Source organism: Sinocyclocheilus rhinocerous, unplaced genomic scaffold, assembly GCF_001515625.1.
Source record: "Sinocyclocheilus rhinocerous isolate Xijiao unplaced genomic scaffold, SAMN03320098_v1.1 scaffold749, whole genome shotgun sequence".
Classification (NCBI taxonomy): Eukaryota; Metazoa; Chordata; class Actinopteri; order Cypriniformes; family Cyprinidae; genus Sinocyclocheilus; species Sinocyclocheilus rhinocerous.
This window is the reverse complement of record NW_015653466.1, coordinates 1490062-1506122: the sequence shown is the minus strand read 5'-3', so window position 1 is coordinate 1506122 and position 16061 is coordinate 1490062. Positions and strand designations below refer to the sequence as shown.

At 37.5% G+C, this 16061-nt stretch overlaps 3 protein-coding genes across 5 annotated transcripts in view; 1 reads left to right on the top strand and 2 right to left on the bottom strand.

Annotated features, from left to right (window-relative positions):
- qrsl1 (glutaminyl-tRNA amidotransferase subunit QRSL1) overlaps positions 1 to 5327 on the bottom strand; it is a 12825-nt gene extending 7498 nt beyond the window's left edge. The window contains exons 1-9 of one of the 2 annotated variants that reach the window (XM_016522320.1): positions 5250 to 5327; positions 4778 to 4937; positions 4581 to 4679; positions 4386 to 4482; positions 3651 to 3812; positions 3047 to 3222; positions 2845 to 2957; positions 1962 to 2154; positions 1651 to 1768 (exon numbers count right to left, since the gene is read on the bottom strand). In XM_016522320.1, the coding sequence (XP_016377806.1) occupies positions 1651 to 1768; positions 1962 to 2154; positions 2845 to 2957; positions 3047 to 3222; positions 3651 to 3812; positions 4386 to 4482; positions 4581 to 4679; positions 4778 to 4937; positions 5250 to 5312 (1181 nt within the window). In that variant the 5' untranslated portion in view covers positions 5313 to 5327. The remainder of the gene's footprint in view (positions 1 to 1650; positions 1769 to 1961; positions 2155 to 2844; positions 2958 to 3046; positions 3223 to 3650; positions 3813 to 4385; positions 4483 to 4580; positions 4680 to 4777; positions 4938 to 5249) is intronic. The other variant, XM_016522321.1, reaches the window with a different exon arrangement.
- Positions 5328 to 5420: 93 nt separating this feature from the next.
- Positions 5421 to 11833, top strand: LOC107715948 (reticulon-4-interacting protein 1 homolog, mitochondrial-like). Its single transcript, XM_016522210.1, has 9 exons — positions 5421 to 5809; positions 6357 to 6508; positions 6633 to 6701; positions 6859 to 6983; positions 7857 to 7905; positions 8088 to 8224; positions 8317 to 8500; positions 9955 to 10047; positions 11522 to 11833. The coding sequence occupies exons 1-9, from the start codon at positions 5578 to 5580 to the stop codon at positions 11642 to 11644; spliced, it is 1164 nt and encodes a 387-aa protein (XP_016377696.1). The 5' UTR covers positions 5421 to 5577; the 3' UTR covers positions 11645 to 11833.
- A 70-nt stretch (positions 11834 to 11903) lies between these two features.
- Positions 11904 to 16061, bottom strand: part of LOC107716012 (absent in melanoma 1 protein-like) — a 53686-nt gene continuing 49528 nt past the window's right edge. For both annotated transcript variants that reach the window (XM_016522317.1, XM_016522318.1), the window contains 2 exons: positions 14705 to 14867; positions 11904 to 13281 (listed from right to left, as the gene is read on the bottom strand). In XM_016522317.1, coding sequence (XP_016377803.1) covers positions 13193 to 13281; positions 14705 to 14867 — 252 coding nt within the window. In that variant the 3' untranslated portion in view covers positions 11904 to 13192. The remainder of the gene's footprint in view (positions 13282 to 14704; positions 14868 to 16061) is intronic.

Below are 16061 nucleotides of genomic sequence, written 5' to 3'. Positions count from 1 at the left end.
AAGTCTCCCTGCACACTCCCATGACAGATTTCATCAAGGTTAAGTAAAATATAATAAATGTAATACAATCTTTCTCTCTAGAGTTTTTTTTTTTATAGCTGACTATCAAGTTTATGTACAATGAATGTCTTTCCTGAGGTAATTGTGACTTTACGTGATATTTTGTATTTTGCTGTCTTTCTGTGGCTGAAAAAACACATTTATGGTTTGTATTTTGTGATAAAATTCACAGAATTTGAAAGCGTGGGACTCGAGACCGGTGAGTGGTGCAGGTGTCACTCATTATCAATTACTCCACCGGCCTCGCTCCGTTCCTACGGCTCTCGGCCCCGCCCCCACTCGTCACACCGTCTTAGAAAGTGAATTTTCCTCAACATGCGAATGCTCATCACTTCGCAATGTGGCCCTCTTCTTAGTCCACACGAACGCAGTTATTTTTAAAACCACAGCTTTTTCTACGCGGTTTGGCCGTACATCCACACGCAAACGCAGCACCAGGTTACTGAAAACGAACATTTTTGAAAACGCCTGCCAGGGTGAAGATTTTCAAAAACCCCGGTTGCAATGTTGTCGTGTAGACGTCTCAGATGTTGGACACCCAAACACGACGGGCAGATGTCATGACCTTCGTCCGGGAGAAGATTATTAGGGCACAGCTTACAAGTCAGTAGAAAACCAGTGGCAATCGAGCTGTGAGCCATAGTTACTCGCTAATAACACCCTCGGATAGCACCGTAAGTTTTAAGTTAAGCGGGATGATGGTAACAACGAAGACAGGCAGGAAAAAAAATTTTTTTATACAAAAAATATACATATACGATTCCCTCGGATGAACCGACAGGTAATGCCAACAAGTATCTCACGAAAAAAGGAAAATATATCTAAAATGGCCGACGGATTGAACCGAAGCGCACAGAGTATAACATAAATTCGAGGAAAAACACTCAGAATAGTTAATAGATAAGTCAACGGGAGACCGTTAACTTATTGTCGCGGAAAACACCAGCCACCGGATAGCACCGAGAGGCATAGAGTGTAACCGACGAAGCAATATAGACTCAAGTAGAAAATCAAAAACTCACCAAATCAAAAACTCACTGCTAAATATACTTCAAATCCGTTGGAGTGGCGTAGATGCGCGCTGACACAGCTTGTGAGGACGATATCTCGCTGCTCTAGTAAGCTGCACTTGACTGCGCGAATATATCACTCAACCTATCTCAACCAGGCGAGAAAGCGAAAGATGGAGAGCGCTGAGCTACGGTGGCTTATAACCCCCCAGGGCTCAGCATACGTCACTACGTGACTTTGTTGGTATATTCTCTCGACCTATCTAGCTGGCGCTGCGATAATCCATAGTGTTTACACTGCCTCTGGCGGTCAGTAGGAATGAAACAGAATTTATTGTAAAGTGTTATCATCAAATCTTACTGACCCCAAACTTTTGAACAGTTGTCTAACTGTAAAAGTTTTGTTGATAGAAGTGGTCAGAGCTTAGGGGTAAGCAAGCGTAAGTTACTTACAACACAATTTACCAAGTTTTGTACATCTTTAAAGTAAGATTGCGTGTGAGAGAGGCTATAAAGACTTTGAATGAACAAGTTTTAAACGGATCTGAGACAATAGTGGTTCTCTTTTTGAGGCTCTCACGATTTCAGTAGGAAGTAGTTTCCTGACAGAATTCTTCTGCGAACCACATTGTTGAAGCCTTCATGTCGTGTGGTGGTGTACATGGCATCTGTGGAGCTGTCGACTGTACTACGATGGCCTGAGGACAAAAAGGGACATTTTTAGAAACACAGCACTTTTCAAAACTCAAATGGAGATGTTAAACTTTTATTTTGTAATTGTAGCTTTAAAATAACCCCAACATTTTAAATCCATCATGTTTGCATGTATGTGCATCATGTGTTATGTGACATGTTTAAGACATGTTTTAGACATGTTTAAGCTTTATGTACCGTATTCAAGCCCATCAAAACGTGCCATGTTGGATGCAACCTCACAGCAACACAGGACGTGGTAACAGACAATAGAGTGCTGTGTGTGTGGCAGAGATACTTCCTGTACCCGCGCCCCTGCCTGCTCAAACATGGCTGCAACTCGACTCCACTGGGCCAAAGTGTCTGTAGACAGGCCCGGGGCGTGATATTCCTAAAATCATAGAAACTCTATTACAATATCATACAAACATAGGTTAATCTTACAATCTTATAATGAAATGTATGGGTCCTATTTCACCCAAAAATCAGAAAAAAGGAAGTCTATTTTAATGACATTATTATTTTTTGTCACACTATTGTGCCTCAAATTCTTACTATAAAAATAAATAAAAAACAGTATACAGTAATGTCAATTTCATTACAGAATTACCGTAATCCATGCAGCATGAATTAAATTTAGAAATATATATATATATATATATTGCAATTTACAAATTTACTTATGTAATTTAGGCATTTTTTCACATTATAGTAACAAGAATTATATGCTTTCACATTATAATATGCTACAAAGGCAAAATAAAATAGGCTTTAACTTTCTTCAAGCAAAATATTTTTAAACAATTATTTAAAAATAATCAATGTAATAAATATTAATATTTCTTAATTAAATAATAGATATATTTAAGTCAAGATTTAATCTCAATAATTATTATATTTTTATACTGACGTAAAATGGATTTTCACTTTCATTATCTAAACATAAAATTTTGGACATATGGTAAGATAATTTGTCCAGCTTTAAAACAATGCTTGTTTGAATCATTGCGTTACCAGTCTACACCCTTCTGCTGTTAGCCACACTGAGCAGTCCCAGTGGATGGTCTGAACGCAGCTTTACCTTTGGTATACCGACACATATGTCTCTAATGTCAAAGTGTTCAGGAAGGCTAGGTGGGGTGCTGGGTGCCTGGACAGTTGTTGAGTCTCTCTCATCTGGGCCCTGCAGAATCCCTGAAAAACAGAACCACCCGCAAACATAAAGTACAGATTTAAATCAGTGATCCTCAAATGTTAATCTCACACTCAAGCAGATGTCATACTCAAGACAGTGGCAGCATCATGGACACTCCTAGTCATGATTCCTGGCACATCCATTGAGTTGACCAGAGGGATGAGTCCGTGACGAGAGAGCAGGCCGTAAGTGGGTTTCAGAGCCACAACCCCACAGAGAGAACCAGGGTTTCGTGTAGAGCCTCCTGTATCAGATCCCAAGGCTCTAAAAGAAAAGACATGTAGAGCAGATCAGATATATGTAAACATATTATCTGAAGCCTCATGTAATAATGTTTTTTACATAAATAACTCACGGTGTGCACATGGACACCTATTAATCAAATGCAGAGCACTACATTGCTACGCAAATACATTTTGTTCAATTAGGCACCAGTAAAGGCTCACAAGGACCAAAATTAGAAACGTGTTACTGTATATCTACATCTGTTCTTAAAATAATGCGAAAAATATTGAATTATATGATATATTATTTCAGATATATACAGAACTATTCCTCTGCCTTCATCTTAGAGCACATGCTCAAATATATGAACTAAGCTTTATGAGCATGCTTGTACTGAAGCAAAAGTCCAGGCATATATTGACTATTAAATATAGCTTGCGTGATTTTATAGAGAGTTTAACACTCACAGGAAGCTGCTGAGAGATGCCACTGCTGCAGCACTACCTCCTGAACTTCCTCCTGCGATTGCCCAGTCAGAATCTAGATCTTCTGTGCTCTGCTCACGGTATAGGGTTGTGTAGCTCCATGGGTTACGAACTGGACCAAACACCCCATCTGTACTTCCAGCTCTTAAGAAAGACGTGCAGACATTAGCATAATCTATTGGTTTTTATAAATTATTTGCACTACAGATTAAACGTTCGGGGTTGGTACGTTTTTTAAAAATCTTTTTAAAGAAGTCTGTTATGCACACCAAGGCTGCATTTATTTGATCAAAAATACAGTAAAAACAGTAATACTGTGGAATATTATTACAATTTAAAATAACCATTTTCAAACAGAATATATTTTAAAATGTAATGCATTCCTGTGAACGCAAAGCTGAATTTTCAGCATGTGACATTGAAGCTTCAATGTCCCATGATCTTTCAGAAATAATTCTATATGCTGATTTGGTGCTCAAGAAACATTTCCTACTATTATCAATATTGAAAACAGTTGTTCTGGTTAATATTTTGTCAAAATTGTGATACATTTTTCAGGGGTCTTTGATGAATAGTGAAAGTTCAAAAGAACTGAAATATATATGTTTTAAACACTATAAATTCCTTTACAGCCACCTTTGATCATCCTTGCTGAATAAAAGTGTTAACTTCTTTTACTGGCCCCGAACCTTTAAAAAGTATGTGTGTGAGTCTTACCCCATTGCAAACTCATCTAAATTAGTTTTTCCAACAAGAACTGCTCCTTGATCCAACAGCTTCTGCACAACTGTAGCACTGAATGGAGGAACATAACCTACAAATGCAAACAGACGAAATATGACATTCACAAATCATCCCTGACAAAGCAAAGGTTTCTATGTTTCAGTCTTGTGTTAATGTACTTTAGCTGACCTTTAAGCATGTTTGAAGCACAGGTGGTCTCGATGTTCTCCGTGCAGAAGTTGTCTTTCACAGAGAAGGGAATGCCATCCAGAGGACCAAGAGGTTTACCTTACAAGAAAGTACACGGAGCACATGTATTTTATTCAGCCATTAAAGATATATAAGTAGTACGTGACACACACACACACACACACACACACACACACCTGTGCGGATCCTGTTGTCTGCACTCTGTGCTTGCTCCATAGCTGTCTCCCCTGTAATGGTGATAAATGCATTCAGGTAATGTGTTCTTTGTATTTGGTCAATGCATTTTCTGCAGAGCTCAGTGGCGGACACCCTCCCATCCCTCAGTGCCTGGGATACCTGTAGTAGGCAGGGGACATTTGATTTTTTTAAAACATTTTTTAAACAGTGTTTTGTCATTTTAGTAGATTGATATATAAAAACCACGTGTCTAGATATTAAACAAACAAAAAATAATAATTACAGCCTGCTAAAAAACAGCTTAAACTTTTAAGCTGGTCTTACTGTTCATCCAGGCTTATTGATTGAATTTAGAGGATGTTTTGAACATTTTGTAACACGGTGCCAAGAAAAACAGTGCGGTGAATCTTTAGTTTAATTTTTGTTTACGAGTAAGCTGTTGCGTAAATTAAAGTTAAGATAAGAACAGACCTCTCTAATGGACAGACCGAGCATCGCTGCCGCCGGACGAAACGCCGCACTGGAGGCTGACATGACACTTCCCGTTGACCTCGTTGACGTCCTGTCATCTCTGTTTTCTGATTGGACAATCGAAGGGCTCTGCGGCATGTGATTGGTTTAGTCTGTCGTGTGAAAGTTCACGGGTTTGTTTTGACTTTGCAAGACACGAGATGGGTTTTCGCTGAACTTCAGAGTGTTATAAAGCAGTTATAGGTTTTATTTATAATCAATGACGGGTTTATGGCACCGTGAGAGATTCTCAGGAGAAGAGCTTTGGATTGTTTTAGACTGATCAGTCATGCTTATGTGTAGAAGGTGGTTGGTGTGCTCGATGAGGGCTCATTATAGGAGCTTCAGTTTCTCAGCCTCCCTCAGGAATGTAATGCCCGCATGGGTCATCGACAAATATGGGAAAAACGAGGTGTTGAGGTTCACCAAGAACGCGGCGCTTCCAATCATCCATTATCCCAATGAAGTGACCGTGAAGGTGCACGCCGCGGGTTTAAACCCCATCGACATCAGTATGAGGGGTATGCGACATTCGTTCAGCCCACATCACTGATATCACTGTGTTTATATGTTTAATTTCTCTTGTGGCATTTTAAAAAAGAACGAATGTATGAATCTTACATGGTTAAAAAACTTTTCTATGACAGTGAGTGACATATGGCCATATTCCATAAAGAAAATGTTTGAACTGTCATGCAATCATAATTTGCCTAGTCATTATGAACTGTCATTAGTGAAGCTTATTTATATACTATTTCGATTTTTTTTTTTTTTTTAAATTTCATTTTAATTTTATTTATAATTTTTGTTATATTTTATTTATTTTTTCATCTGTTGAACAATATACAATATAATCATATATTATCATATATTAACCAATCAGAACCAAGTTTTCTTGAAAGTCCTAAACCTCATCCTGAAGTGTTTCAGAGGACATATGCATTTAATGCCATAAATGCTTAAAAAAGAGCATGTATTTTATTTTTTTTAAATGTACAGTGAATATATTAAAACATTTTTGGTAAGAGTTTATAGTATACTTAAGTCTTTCTTTGATGTTTGTGGTAGGTGGTTATGGAGCAGCTACTATGGCCATGAAACGTGACCCACTGAACATGAAGCAGTCAGGCAGTGAGTTTCCTCTAATCCTGGGGCGAGATGTATCCGGAGAGATCATGGAATGTGGGCTAGATGTGAACTACTTTAAACCAGGAGATCAGGTGCCATATTCAGCTATTATTTCATATAATATTGTAACTGCATATATATATAATGGACACTAATAACCCTAAACCATAAGACGTCAGTTATTGAGGCCAGTGTCTGCTTGTTTTTCTCTGTCAGGTGTGGGCCGCTATCCCTCCGTGGAAGCAGGGCAGCCTGGCAGAGATTGTAGTTCTCAGTGCCAATGAGGTAATATTCGGACTCATGTTTTGTAGGATAAACAGATAAAACATTTAACACATGGATCATTCACATATATAGATTAAGAGCACAATACAGCTGTTGCCCTTAACGCCATTTCATTGCCTCTACGTCTAGAAGTTCATTGTTCATGTCTGTGATTCAGGTGTCGCATAAGCCCAAATCACTGAGGCATGTTGAAGCTGCATCCATCCCATACGTGGCTGCAACAGTCTGGTCCGCCATCGTCAATACTGGTGGCCTGAACAAAGACAACTCTTCTAAGAAACGGCAAGTACTAATTTGCAAGTATTTCAGTGATTATGCCAAATTGTCTGTTGTTCCTGTTGAGTCGAGTAGGTGCAGTTCAGGGGCCGGTTGCACCAGCTGGACGTAATCGGCGTGGACGCGCATTGTCTACGCCAGGCGTAGTTGCGCCTGATCGTAGTTTCAGTTGGTGCAACAGGTATAAATATTTATCGTAAAGCAGGACGTTGCAAAGCCCAGCGTAGGGCTTACACCCAGTGTTTTTACGTCTAGCTGGTGCAACCGGCCCCAGGTGTTTAGTTCATCCAGTTAAAGGGGTCATATCGCATTGAATCAAGCTGGAAAAAAAATTCCTCCGCAGCATTGATTTGATACTATTATTCCTAACTCCTATATTTCATTTCACATTCTTAAATGTTTGAAATGCAATCAACTTAATCCTAAGGAACAGAGAAAGGGAGGTGTATGTCATTATAAGTGGAAAAAATAATAAAAATATATCTTATGAACGCTTTAAACTAAAAATACTTGTTGTTGTTCCTCTGCTTTTTATTTTGTCTTGTTCTGTCTCTTGTTTTATCAACTGAATTAGCATGTACCAAAATTAGATTAGGCATCTCAAAATAATTACAAATAACATTAACTACCAGATTGAAGCATTTATTTTACAAATGTGCAACGTTATGTAGCAGATTCTTCTTATTTAAAGACAATCATACAATTTTATGCAGGAAGTTCCGCTTTGCTTGCTACATAGTGATCTCAGCAACACTTGAACACAACAAGGTTGATTTTAAATCAATCTTACTTTATTTTTAGTGGTTTGGATGAATCATCATATATAGATGTGGAGTTGATTAAGACTGGCTGTAATAGATCTATCATTTCCTTATGCAGTGTTCTTGTCCTGGGAGGATCAGGAGGAGTGGGAACCTTAGCTATACAGGTGATGCATTTTCCATTTTGCTTAAACATTTTACAAAAATGTTGGAGTCACATTACAAATTACCTCTTGTATTTCATCTCCTCAATGAGTAATAAAACATAATCATCTGTGTGTAATACCTCTATATATGTGACATTTTGATTCATGAGTGAGTTTTAATCTAGGTTTTTGCTTCTCTACAGATGGTAAAGGCCTGGGGCGCCCATGTGACTGTAACATGTTCCCAGAATGCCGAGCAGCTGGTGAGAGATCTGGGTGCTGATGATGTTGTGGACTACACTGCTGGACCGGTCGAAAAACAACTACAGACATTACAAAAGTTAGTGTTTGGGCAGTTTGTGACTTTTTTTTTTGGAACTTGTGATTTACATTGAGTTTATTTCGTCCCCTTTCACTCTCTCTCTCTTTCAGGTTTGATTTGATTTTAGATAATATTGGGGGTGAAAGTGAGAAATGGGCACTAGATCTTCTGAAACCCTGGAATGGTGCTAAATATGTTACTCTAGTAACACCATTCCTGCATAACACAGACCTACTGGGCCTCGCAGATGGAATGATGCAGTCTGGAGTCACCATAGGATGCAAAGTGCTGAAGGTAGGGACTTCCCTTCCGTGTGCTGAGAAAATGAAAATGAGTTTCTTCTGCCTCAGAGACCGGAACTCCTCTTATATTTATGGTTCATCTGTTTATAACCACGACCTTACATAATGATGTATGTGTGGGTGAATTAGCAGCATGTATGAATCACTTAAGTGGTTTTCTTAAAAATATCAGGAGGCTGCAGGAAAAAGAAACCAAAAATAACATAAAAGAAAATGAAGGAGTTCCTCCCATCCTCAACCAGTTTTTTCTTTACTGTTTGACTATCAGAAGCCAGACCCAAGAAGCGGTTGAAAATAGGGATGACACTGAGTTTATACAATATACTGTTCAAAAGTTTGGGGTTTGTAAGATTTTTTAATGTTGCTAATGCTCAGCAAGGCTGCATGTATTTGATCAAAAGTAAAGTAAAAACAGTAATACTGTGAAATATTATTACAATTAATCATTTTCTATTTAAAAATATTTAAAAATGTCATTTATTCTTGTGATGGCAAAGCTGAAATTTCAGCAGCCATTACTCCAGTTGTTAGAGTTACACGAGCCTTCAGATACTATTGTAATTTGCTGATTTGGTGCTCAAGAAACATTTCTTATTATTATCAATGTTGAAAACAGTTGTGCTGCTTAATATTTTTGTGGAAACCGTGATACTTTTTTTTTTTTAGGATTTTTTGATGAAAGTTCAGATGAGCAGCATTGGTTTGAAATATAATTTTTCTTGTAACATTATACATGTCTTTACAGTTTCCTTTGATCAATTTAATGCATCCCTGCTGAATAAAAGTATTCTTTAAAAAAAAAAAAAAAATTGTACTGATCCTAAACTTATTGACCCCTCTTTGTGCACTGCAGTGTAAAGATGAGTTTTCCTCTTTTTTTGGTGGTTTGTCAGAACACTCTTCGTGGCAATTGTTGATGTTTTAGCAGGAAATCCACACTGGTTCCTTTTTTTCTGACATTAAATTGACACACAAATGCCTTCTATTCATAGTAGCTAGTACAGAACAAACATTTACATTTTGCACATGTATTTATGATGTAAATGCTTCTATTTTGTTAAATATTTAGCAAAATCCTGAAACTTTCCACATTTGAATTAGATTCTGAATTCCTTTCAGTTACTCTCATGGCACACAATTTCACATAAAGTCATGAGCAGTGATCTCACCGCAGCTGCTGATGACCCAGTCAAACACACTTTCTTTTCACAGCCATTACCCACCCTTTTCACAGCTTTACACCACCCTGTCCTGTGGCATGGGGACAGAATAAGGGATTTAATGAGTGTATATACTGATCCAGAATGGACGAAGGTAGAATGGAAGAAAAGAAAAGAAGAAGGGTCGGGAACCTTAACCTGATCGCCTGACACTGTTTCATTGTTTTGTCAAGCTGGAGATGTGGAGCTAGAAGTCTATTGAGTACTGACTCTCTCTCTTTCTCAGCACCTCAGGAAAGGAGTGCACTATCGCTGGGGTTTCTTTGCTCCAAGCGGCCCTACGCTGGACGAGATTAGCGAAATGGTTGATGCTGGAAAGGTACAGCAGCCTGTGTGTGTCTGACATGTCTCCTTCCTCTCTCTTCAATCAGTTCTCTTAACTGTCAGCTCATATACATGATTCTCAGTTTTGGTAGTTTGGGTTGTTCACACTGACAGTGATTTACATCAGTCGAAACTCAACTAAATAGATAAATCACATCTACTTTCCGCAGGAAGAAAAATTATTCCTTATCAAAACAGAATGACACCTTATCTTTACCAGCAATACAAAATGTCTGTGAACACATTTTCACATTTACTTATGGCTCTAAGTCTTGTGCTGTTTGTTTGAACACAGAAACGAAACAGAACAGTCATTATGAACTTGTGTTATGACAACGTGACTGCTTCATGATGGGAACAAGTGTGGAGTGTAGCTAACCTTATGATAAACATCAGATGTTGCAGATAGCAGACGTATGCACAAGAAAAACATTTAATTGAAAGAGTAGTTCTGGAGCTGAGATTTTTGTGAGTTTAATATCAGATGTTATAGAAAAGAAAAAAAAAACGTTAAAATACTATAATATTAGATTATTTCTGATTTGAATATATCCTTATTGTTTAATGTTAAGCAGCATTTAAGGGAGCTTTTCAATACTGTTAAACAGAAAAACATTTAAAAAAAAAACATTTACAGAAACATTACAGCAGTGCAGCAGGCAGGAAATGTGTCTCATCTTGTTTCCTTTAAAGCTGTGTGCTGTTGTGCCTGTATGTCCTGTGTTTACTAACCAGCTATGTTTATGTTTCCGCTCTCAACTTTAAGACTGTGGTTAATGAGTGTTTTGAGAAGATATTCATGATAATAAAATGTTCAATATTTTAGGACAATGTTTGGCCAGACTTCCGGTCTAATTAGTAACAGTTAACCACGTTGGAAGTCTAATGTATTGATTTTGTTCATATTAGTGTTATTAATGCTTCAGATTGTAGACATTAAGATTATAATCAACTGGCATTTGATAAGGAGTTCAAATAAATCAGTTCAGCAGTTTCCTCAAGACAACAGTATTCAGATTGTAGACATTAAGATTATAATCAACTGGCATTTGATAAGGAGTTCAAATAAATCAGTTCAGCAGATCATGTTTCCTCAAGACAACAGTGCACTGTAAACAGTACATTTACCATGAAGGTGACTTGAACTCTTTACAGGTACAGTCAAAGCAAACCGACGACTCATAACTTGGTTCTGGTGTGGGTCAAACCAGCAGTTTCTTGTTTACCAGCTCTGAGTTTTGACCACAACACCACAGCACACCCACAGCTAACCTACTATACACCCACCACCCACTTGAGCACCACCTAATGTATTGCAGGCGCATTTTAAAAGTTGATATTCAGTGGATTTGGATGAGATTAACATGACACCAATGAGTCATCATCACGTTAAACTGCAGGTATTATCCATGTCCTCCCAGGATGTTCAATTTCAGTTCTAATATTTGTGTGCTGTTGTGTCCTTGTAGGTCCGTCCCGTGGTGGAGGAAGTGTTCTCATTTGCTCAGGTGCCTCAAGGCTTTCAGAAAGTAGAGCAGGGTCATGCTCGTGGCAAAACTGTAGTCTCCATCATTGAGGACGAAAAAGAGTAACTATGGCAACCAAAAACTTACTTATGCTGGCACTTTTTTCAGTGTCTGTTGAATTAAAAACATTTATCTAATGGCTAGTGTCTTTATTTTGCAGTATAAAATTAGCAGACAAGCCCTGTTCATTATTTCAAATCATATTAGTAACAACTTGAAAAGTCATAACAAACAAACAAAATTTTTTTTATTCTTAATGTAACAGTATATTTTGGAAATATGGGCATGAAAATATAAAAACACTAAAACATTACTAAACACGTCAGAAAATGTACACAAACATACACACAACAACTACTAAAAAATCTTTATAAAAGAAAACGGAGAGACAGAAAAAGCTTTGATCAGGAATAAGCCGCCTTTCAAATTTATGTGAGTTTGTGAGCAGGAGTGAACTGATGCCAGATCAGCACAGCTAGGAGTAAATGTTTATATAAAATTCTAATTGTGCAATAGTGCTTTTTATACTTATTTTGCAGAATAATCTGACATACTAAAAAAAAAATATATAACTTTGTACAGCAACTTTAAAATTGTATGAGTCAACGAGTTCCCACATTTTGTTTTCAGTGAGTTTGAATGGCAATAAATGCTGCCTTACATTCAGAGAGGTCTGTAATACCTGTTTGTATTCTCATTCATCTGAACAGCAGTTGCTCATCTGGTGCAGGAAGCCTTGGAAGTATGCCATTTAAAATGTGCAGTTTTTGCTCATGGGCACTTAGTTCTGATCCACTGAGCCATTAATGTGATTAATTACTCTGGAGCCACAAGAAAATAATGTCATGACTGCTGGCACCACAAGAACATGAACAAGCCCTTTACTAGTGACCATCCTGAGATTTGACATGAAAGGCTGCAGACAAGAAAAAAATCTATTTCAAGCTTTTAGGAGCTTTTAAGGCACAAGTAAAACATCTATTATACTAATTACTAGTAGTATATGACTATACTAAGTATCTATAACTTATACATTTCTTGCAAAAAATAATTTCAGAATCAGAATACACAGCTACTTATGAATGAACGAAGGTGCTTTTGCCCCTATAAAGTGTAATTAGGACAGGCAAGGGGTAAACTGGGACATACTAACTAAATTAACCTCAACTCTTTGCTGACACAAAAGATGAACAAGGTCAGCTAAAGTGCAGCTACATACAAATCGTTATGCTACTGCGCCCTCTTTGGTAATATCATTGCATTGCAAGCAGGACAGTACTTTGTGTTTCTAGGTCAATGCAGAGTAACAACAAAAAAGTACTAGCACAAAAGATGTTGAAACTGAGGCAGGTCTCATTAGGGTCCTTGATGCAGTCGATGAACTTCAGTTGAACGTCCGAAGACAACTGTAATCTAGATGGATGATTTCAAATGGTTTGGTCCCCCACACATTCTCATCTCGGGATAATAATCCCATCAGTGACAGAGACTCATCGGAGCCATTTTTGGGGTTTAGATTTACATCATCTTCTCAGTGCACAACAGCCTCAGACATTTTAGGGTTTCTGCTGAATAGCAGGAGTTAGAGAAACGGCCTCTGTTTTGACCCAAGCACTAAAGGATTTCCACAGTCCATCTCTGGTTGCTTTTCTGCTCATCAAAGGTGTTTAGAATCACCTGGTTTTTATCATACTGTTGGCCACCTGGATGAAGAATAGATTAAGAAGTTCAAATTCGTCTCAAGATTTCAACAGGCAGTAACTTTAAACACACCTCTTTAGGTTTAAATTACACAACCATTTAAAAGTTTGGCATCAATAGTTTTTTTTAATAGAAATTAATACTTTCCTTCAGCAATGATGCATTAGGTGACAGAAGAGAGATTTATGTTACAAAAGATTGCAATTTCAAGTAAAAGCTGAACTTTCTTTTCATCAAAAATGATTTATCATCACAAATATGCCGCACAACTGTTTTCAACATTAATAATAAAAATAAATGTTTCTTGAGCATCAAATCAGCATATTAGAATGATTTCTGTAGGGTCATGTGACACTCAAGACTGGATTAGCGGCTGCTGAAAATTCAGCTTTGTCATCACAGATATAAATTACATTTTAAAATGGATTAAAATAGAAAACCGTTACTTTAAACTGAAATAAAATGTTATAATATTAATGTTTTACTGTATTTTCTGTTCAAATAAATGCAGACAGTAATGCATTAAGTAATACAAGACAGTAATACAAAAAGGTGTAATACATTAAGTGGGTACTAGATGGCATCAAATGATGGTTTCCTGCTGTGCTGACTGACCTCAGGGTGGCGCTCAAGTTACACAGAAATTTGAACCACAAACTACCTCATTCTGAATTCAGACAAACAAAAGGAGCCATACAGCAGTGATCTTCCATCACAGATGTTATTGTCACAGTCCAAATAAATAATTTACCCTCATCTTACTTGTTGTTCGATGTCCCTTATCTCCTGCTTTACATGTAAAAATAATTTTTCAAATTATTCCCTTTCAAACAATTTCTGACCAATGAATGACTTTTCCAGCTGAGTAAGAAATTTTAAAAATACAGTTGTAAAGAAGGCACTCTCAAAGAGTAATTTCTAGCCAAATAAATAATTTAGCAGCTCATATTGACAATAGAACCTTTTAAAATGTTATTAATGATAATTTTTTATAATATATATTGTGTTTTATTATATTTTAATCATATTAATATTTTATTAGAATAGTTTTGGAATATTATTAGCATTTAATTAATATTCAGTTTAGTGTTAAATGGTAGCCCCTTCATCTGTGCTACAGATTCAGACACATCTTCGCCTCTGACAGGATGCTGTGGTATGTATGAAGGGCGGCAGTGCAGTTGCCTGAGCAGATCAAGCGCAGTTGCCAATAGAAATACCACACAGGTATGATGTGACATCAGAATGTGTCATCAGTAAGAGATTATGAGCTCGTCAGTGGAGGGTGTAGGTTTATGACTGACAGACACACGCCTCATGTGCATGTGAATGTTTCTTTTATTGTTCCACTCCAACCATTCTGTTTAATTTCATTTCTTTTCTTTTCATTGTCTTTTCTTTTATTCAAATGTATAAAGTACTGACCTTTGACCTCCAGCACAAGGTCAGGCTTGAGGTTGTTGCGTATGATTCCGTCTCCTGTGATGCTCCAGAACTGATTGTCTTTGCCTGGTTCAGGTGAGATATTCAACCTGCCACCTGCCATCACCACACCTCCAGACGTCTCCACACAACAGTCCTCGACCATCTGAAGAGAAAAAGCCAGAGAGATCATGGTCATGATGAGTAGACACCAACTTGTCTTTTGAAAATCAGATTGCACGTGTTAACAAAAACAGCATTCTTCCATCTTAGAAACATCACTGTGCTACGGAACATTTGACCAGTTTCTGATGCAGAAAAGCTAGTTCATGCATTCATGACCTCTAGACTGGACTGTTGTAATGCACTGCTAGGTGGTTGTCCTGCATCTTCAATAAACAAGCTACAGGTAGTCTAAAATGCAGTGGCTAGAGTCCTTACCAGGTCAAGAAAATATGATCATATTACCCCAATTTTTCAATCTCTACACTGGCTACTTAAGTTCTGTATCAGTTACAAAATATTACTACTTACATATAAGGCCCTAAATGGTTTAGCTCCTGTGTATTTAACCAGTCTTCTATCACGCTACAATCCATCATGCTCCCTAACGTTGTAAAAATCTGGACTTTTGGTAGTACCTAGGATAGCAAAGTCCACTAAAGGAGGTAGAGCATTTTCACATTTGGCTCCCAAACTCTGGAATAGCCTTCCTGATAACGTTCGGGGTTCAGACACACTCTCTGTTTAAATCCAGATTAAAGACACATCTCTTTAGCCAATCATTCACATAATGTATCTCATAACCTCGTACTCCAGTTATATCTGATCAAATGCACATTAACATTTTTGCTTGGTTTGAACAGCAGCTACGCTAATATTTGTCTATTTGCTTCTCTGTTTTTGCCACGGGATGGGAATCCCGAGGTAACTTGGAATTACACAAGCTTCAGTTTGGATCCAGCCCTTACAAAGATCTGAGATGACCGAACACCTGAGAAGAGATGATACCAACCCCTCAGAGGACCTCAGTTGACGCCAACCCTGAACCAACATACAAAACTACCAAATTTTCCTTTAAGTTTGATCACAACATATAATCATTGCTGTTAATAGTGTTCACCGTTTGTTCGAATACATGTCATTTACTAACTGCATGATTTTTACTCTACATATGGATATCACTTTGACATAGTCACCACTGATAAGCTAACTCCTAAATGTAATGTAGAAACTTTCATTCTATGTGAAGCTGCTTTGCAACGATTTTTATCGTGAATACAAATAAACGTGAATTGAATTGAATTAAACGGAACCAGAGTCAACATCACAGGTGCACTCGAGTACAGAATTGGATCTG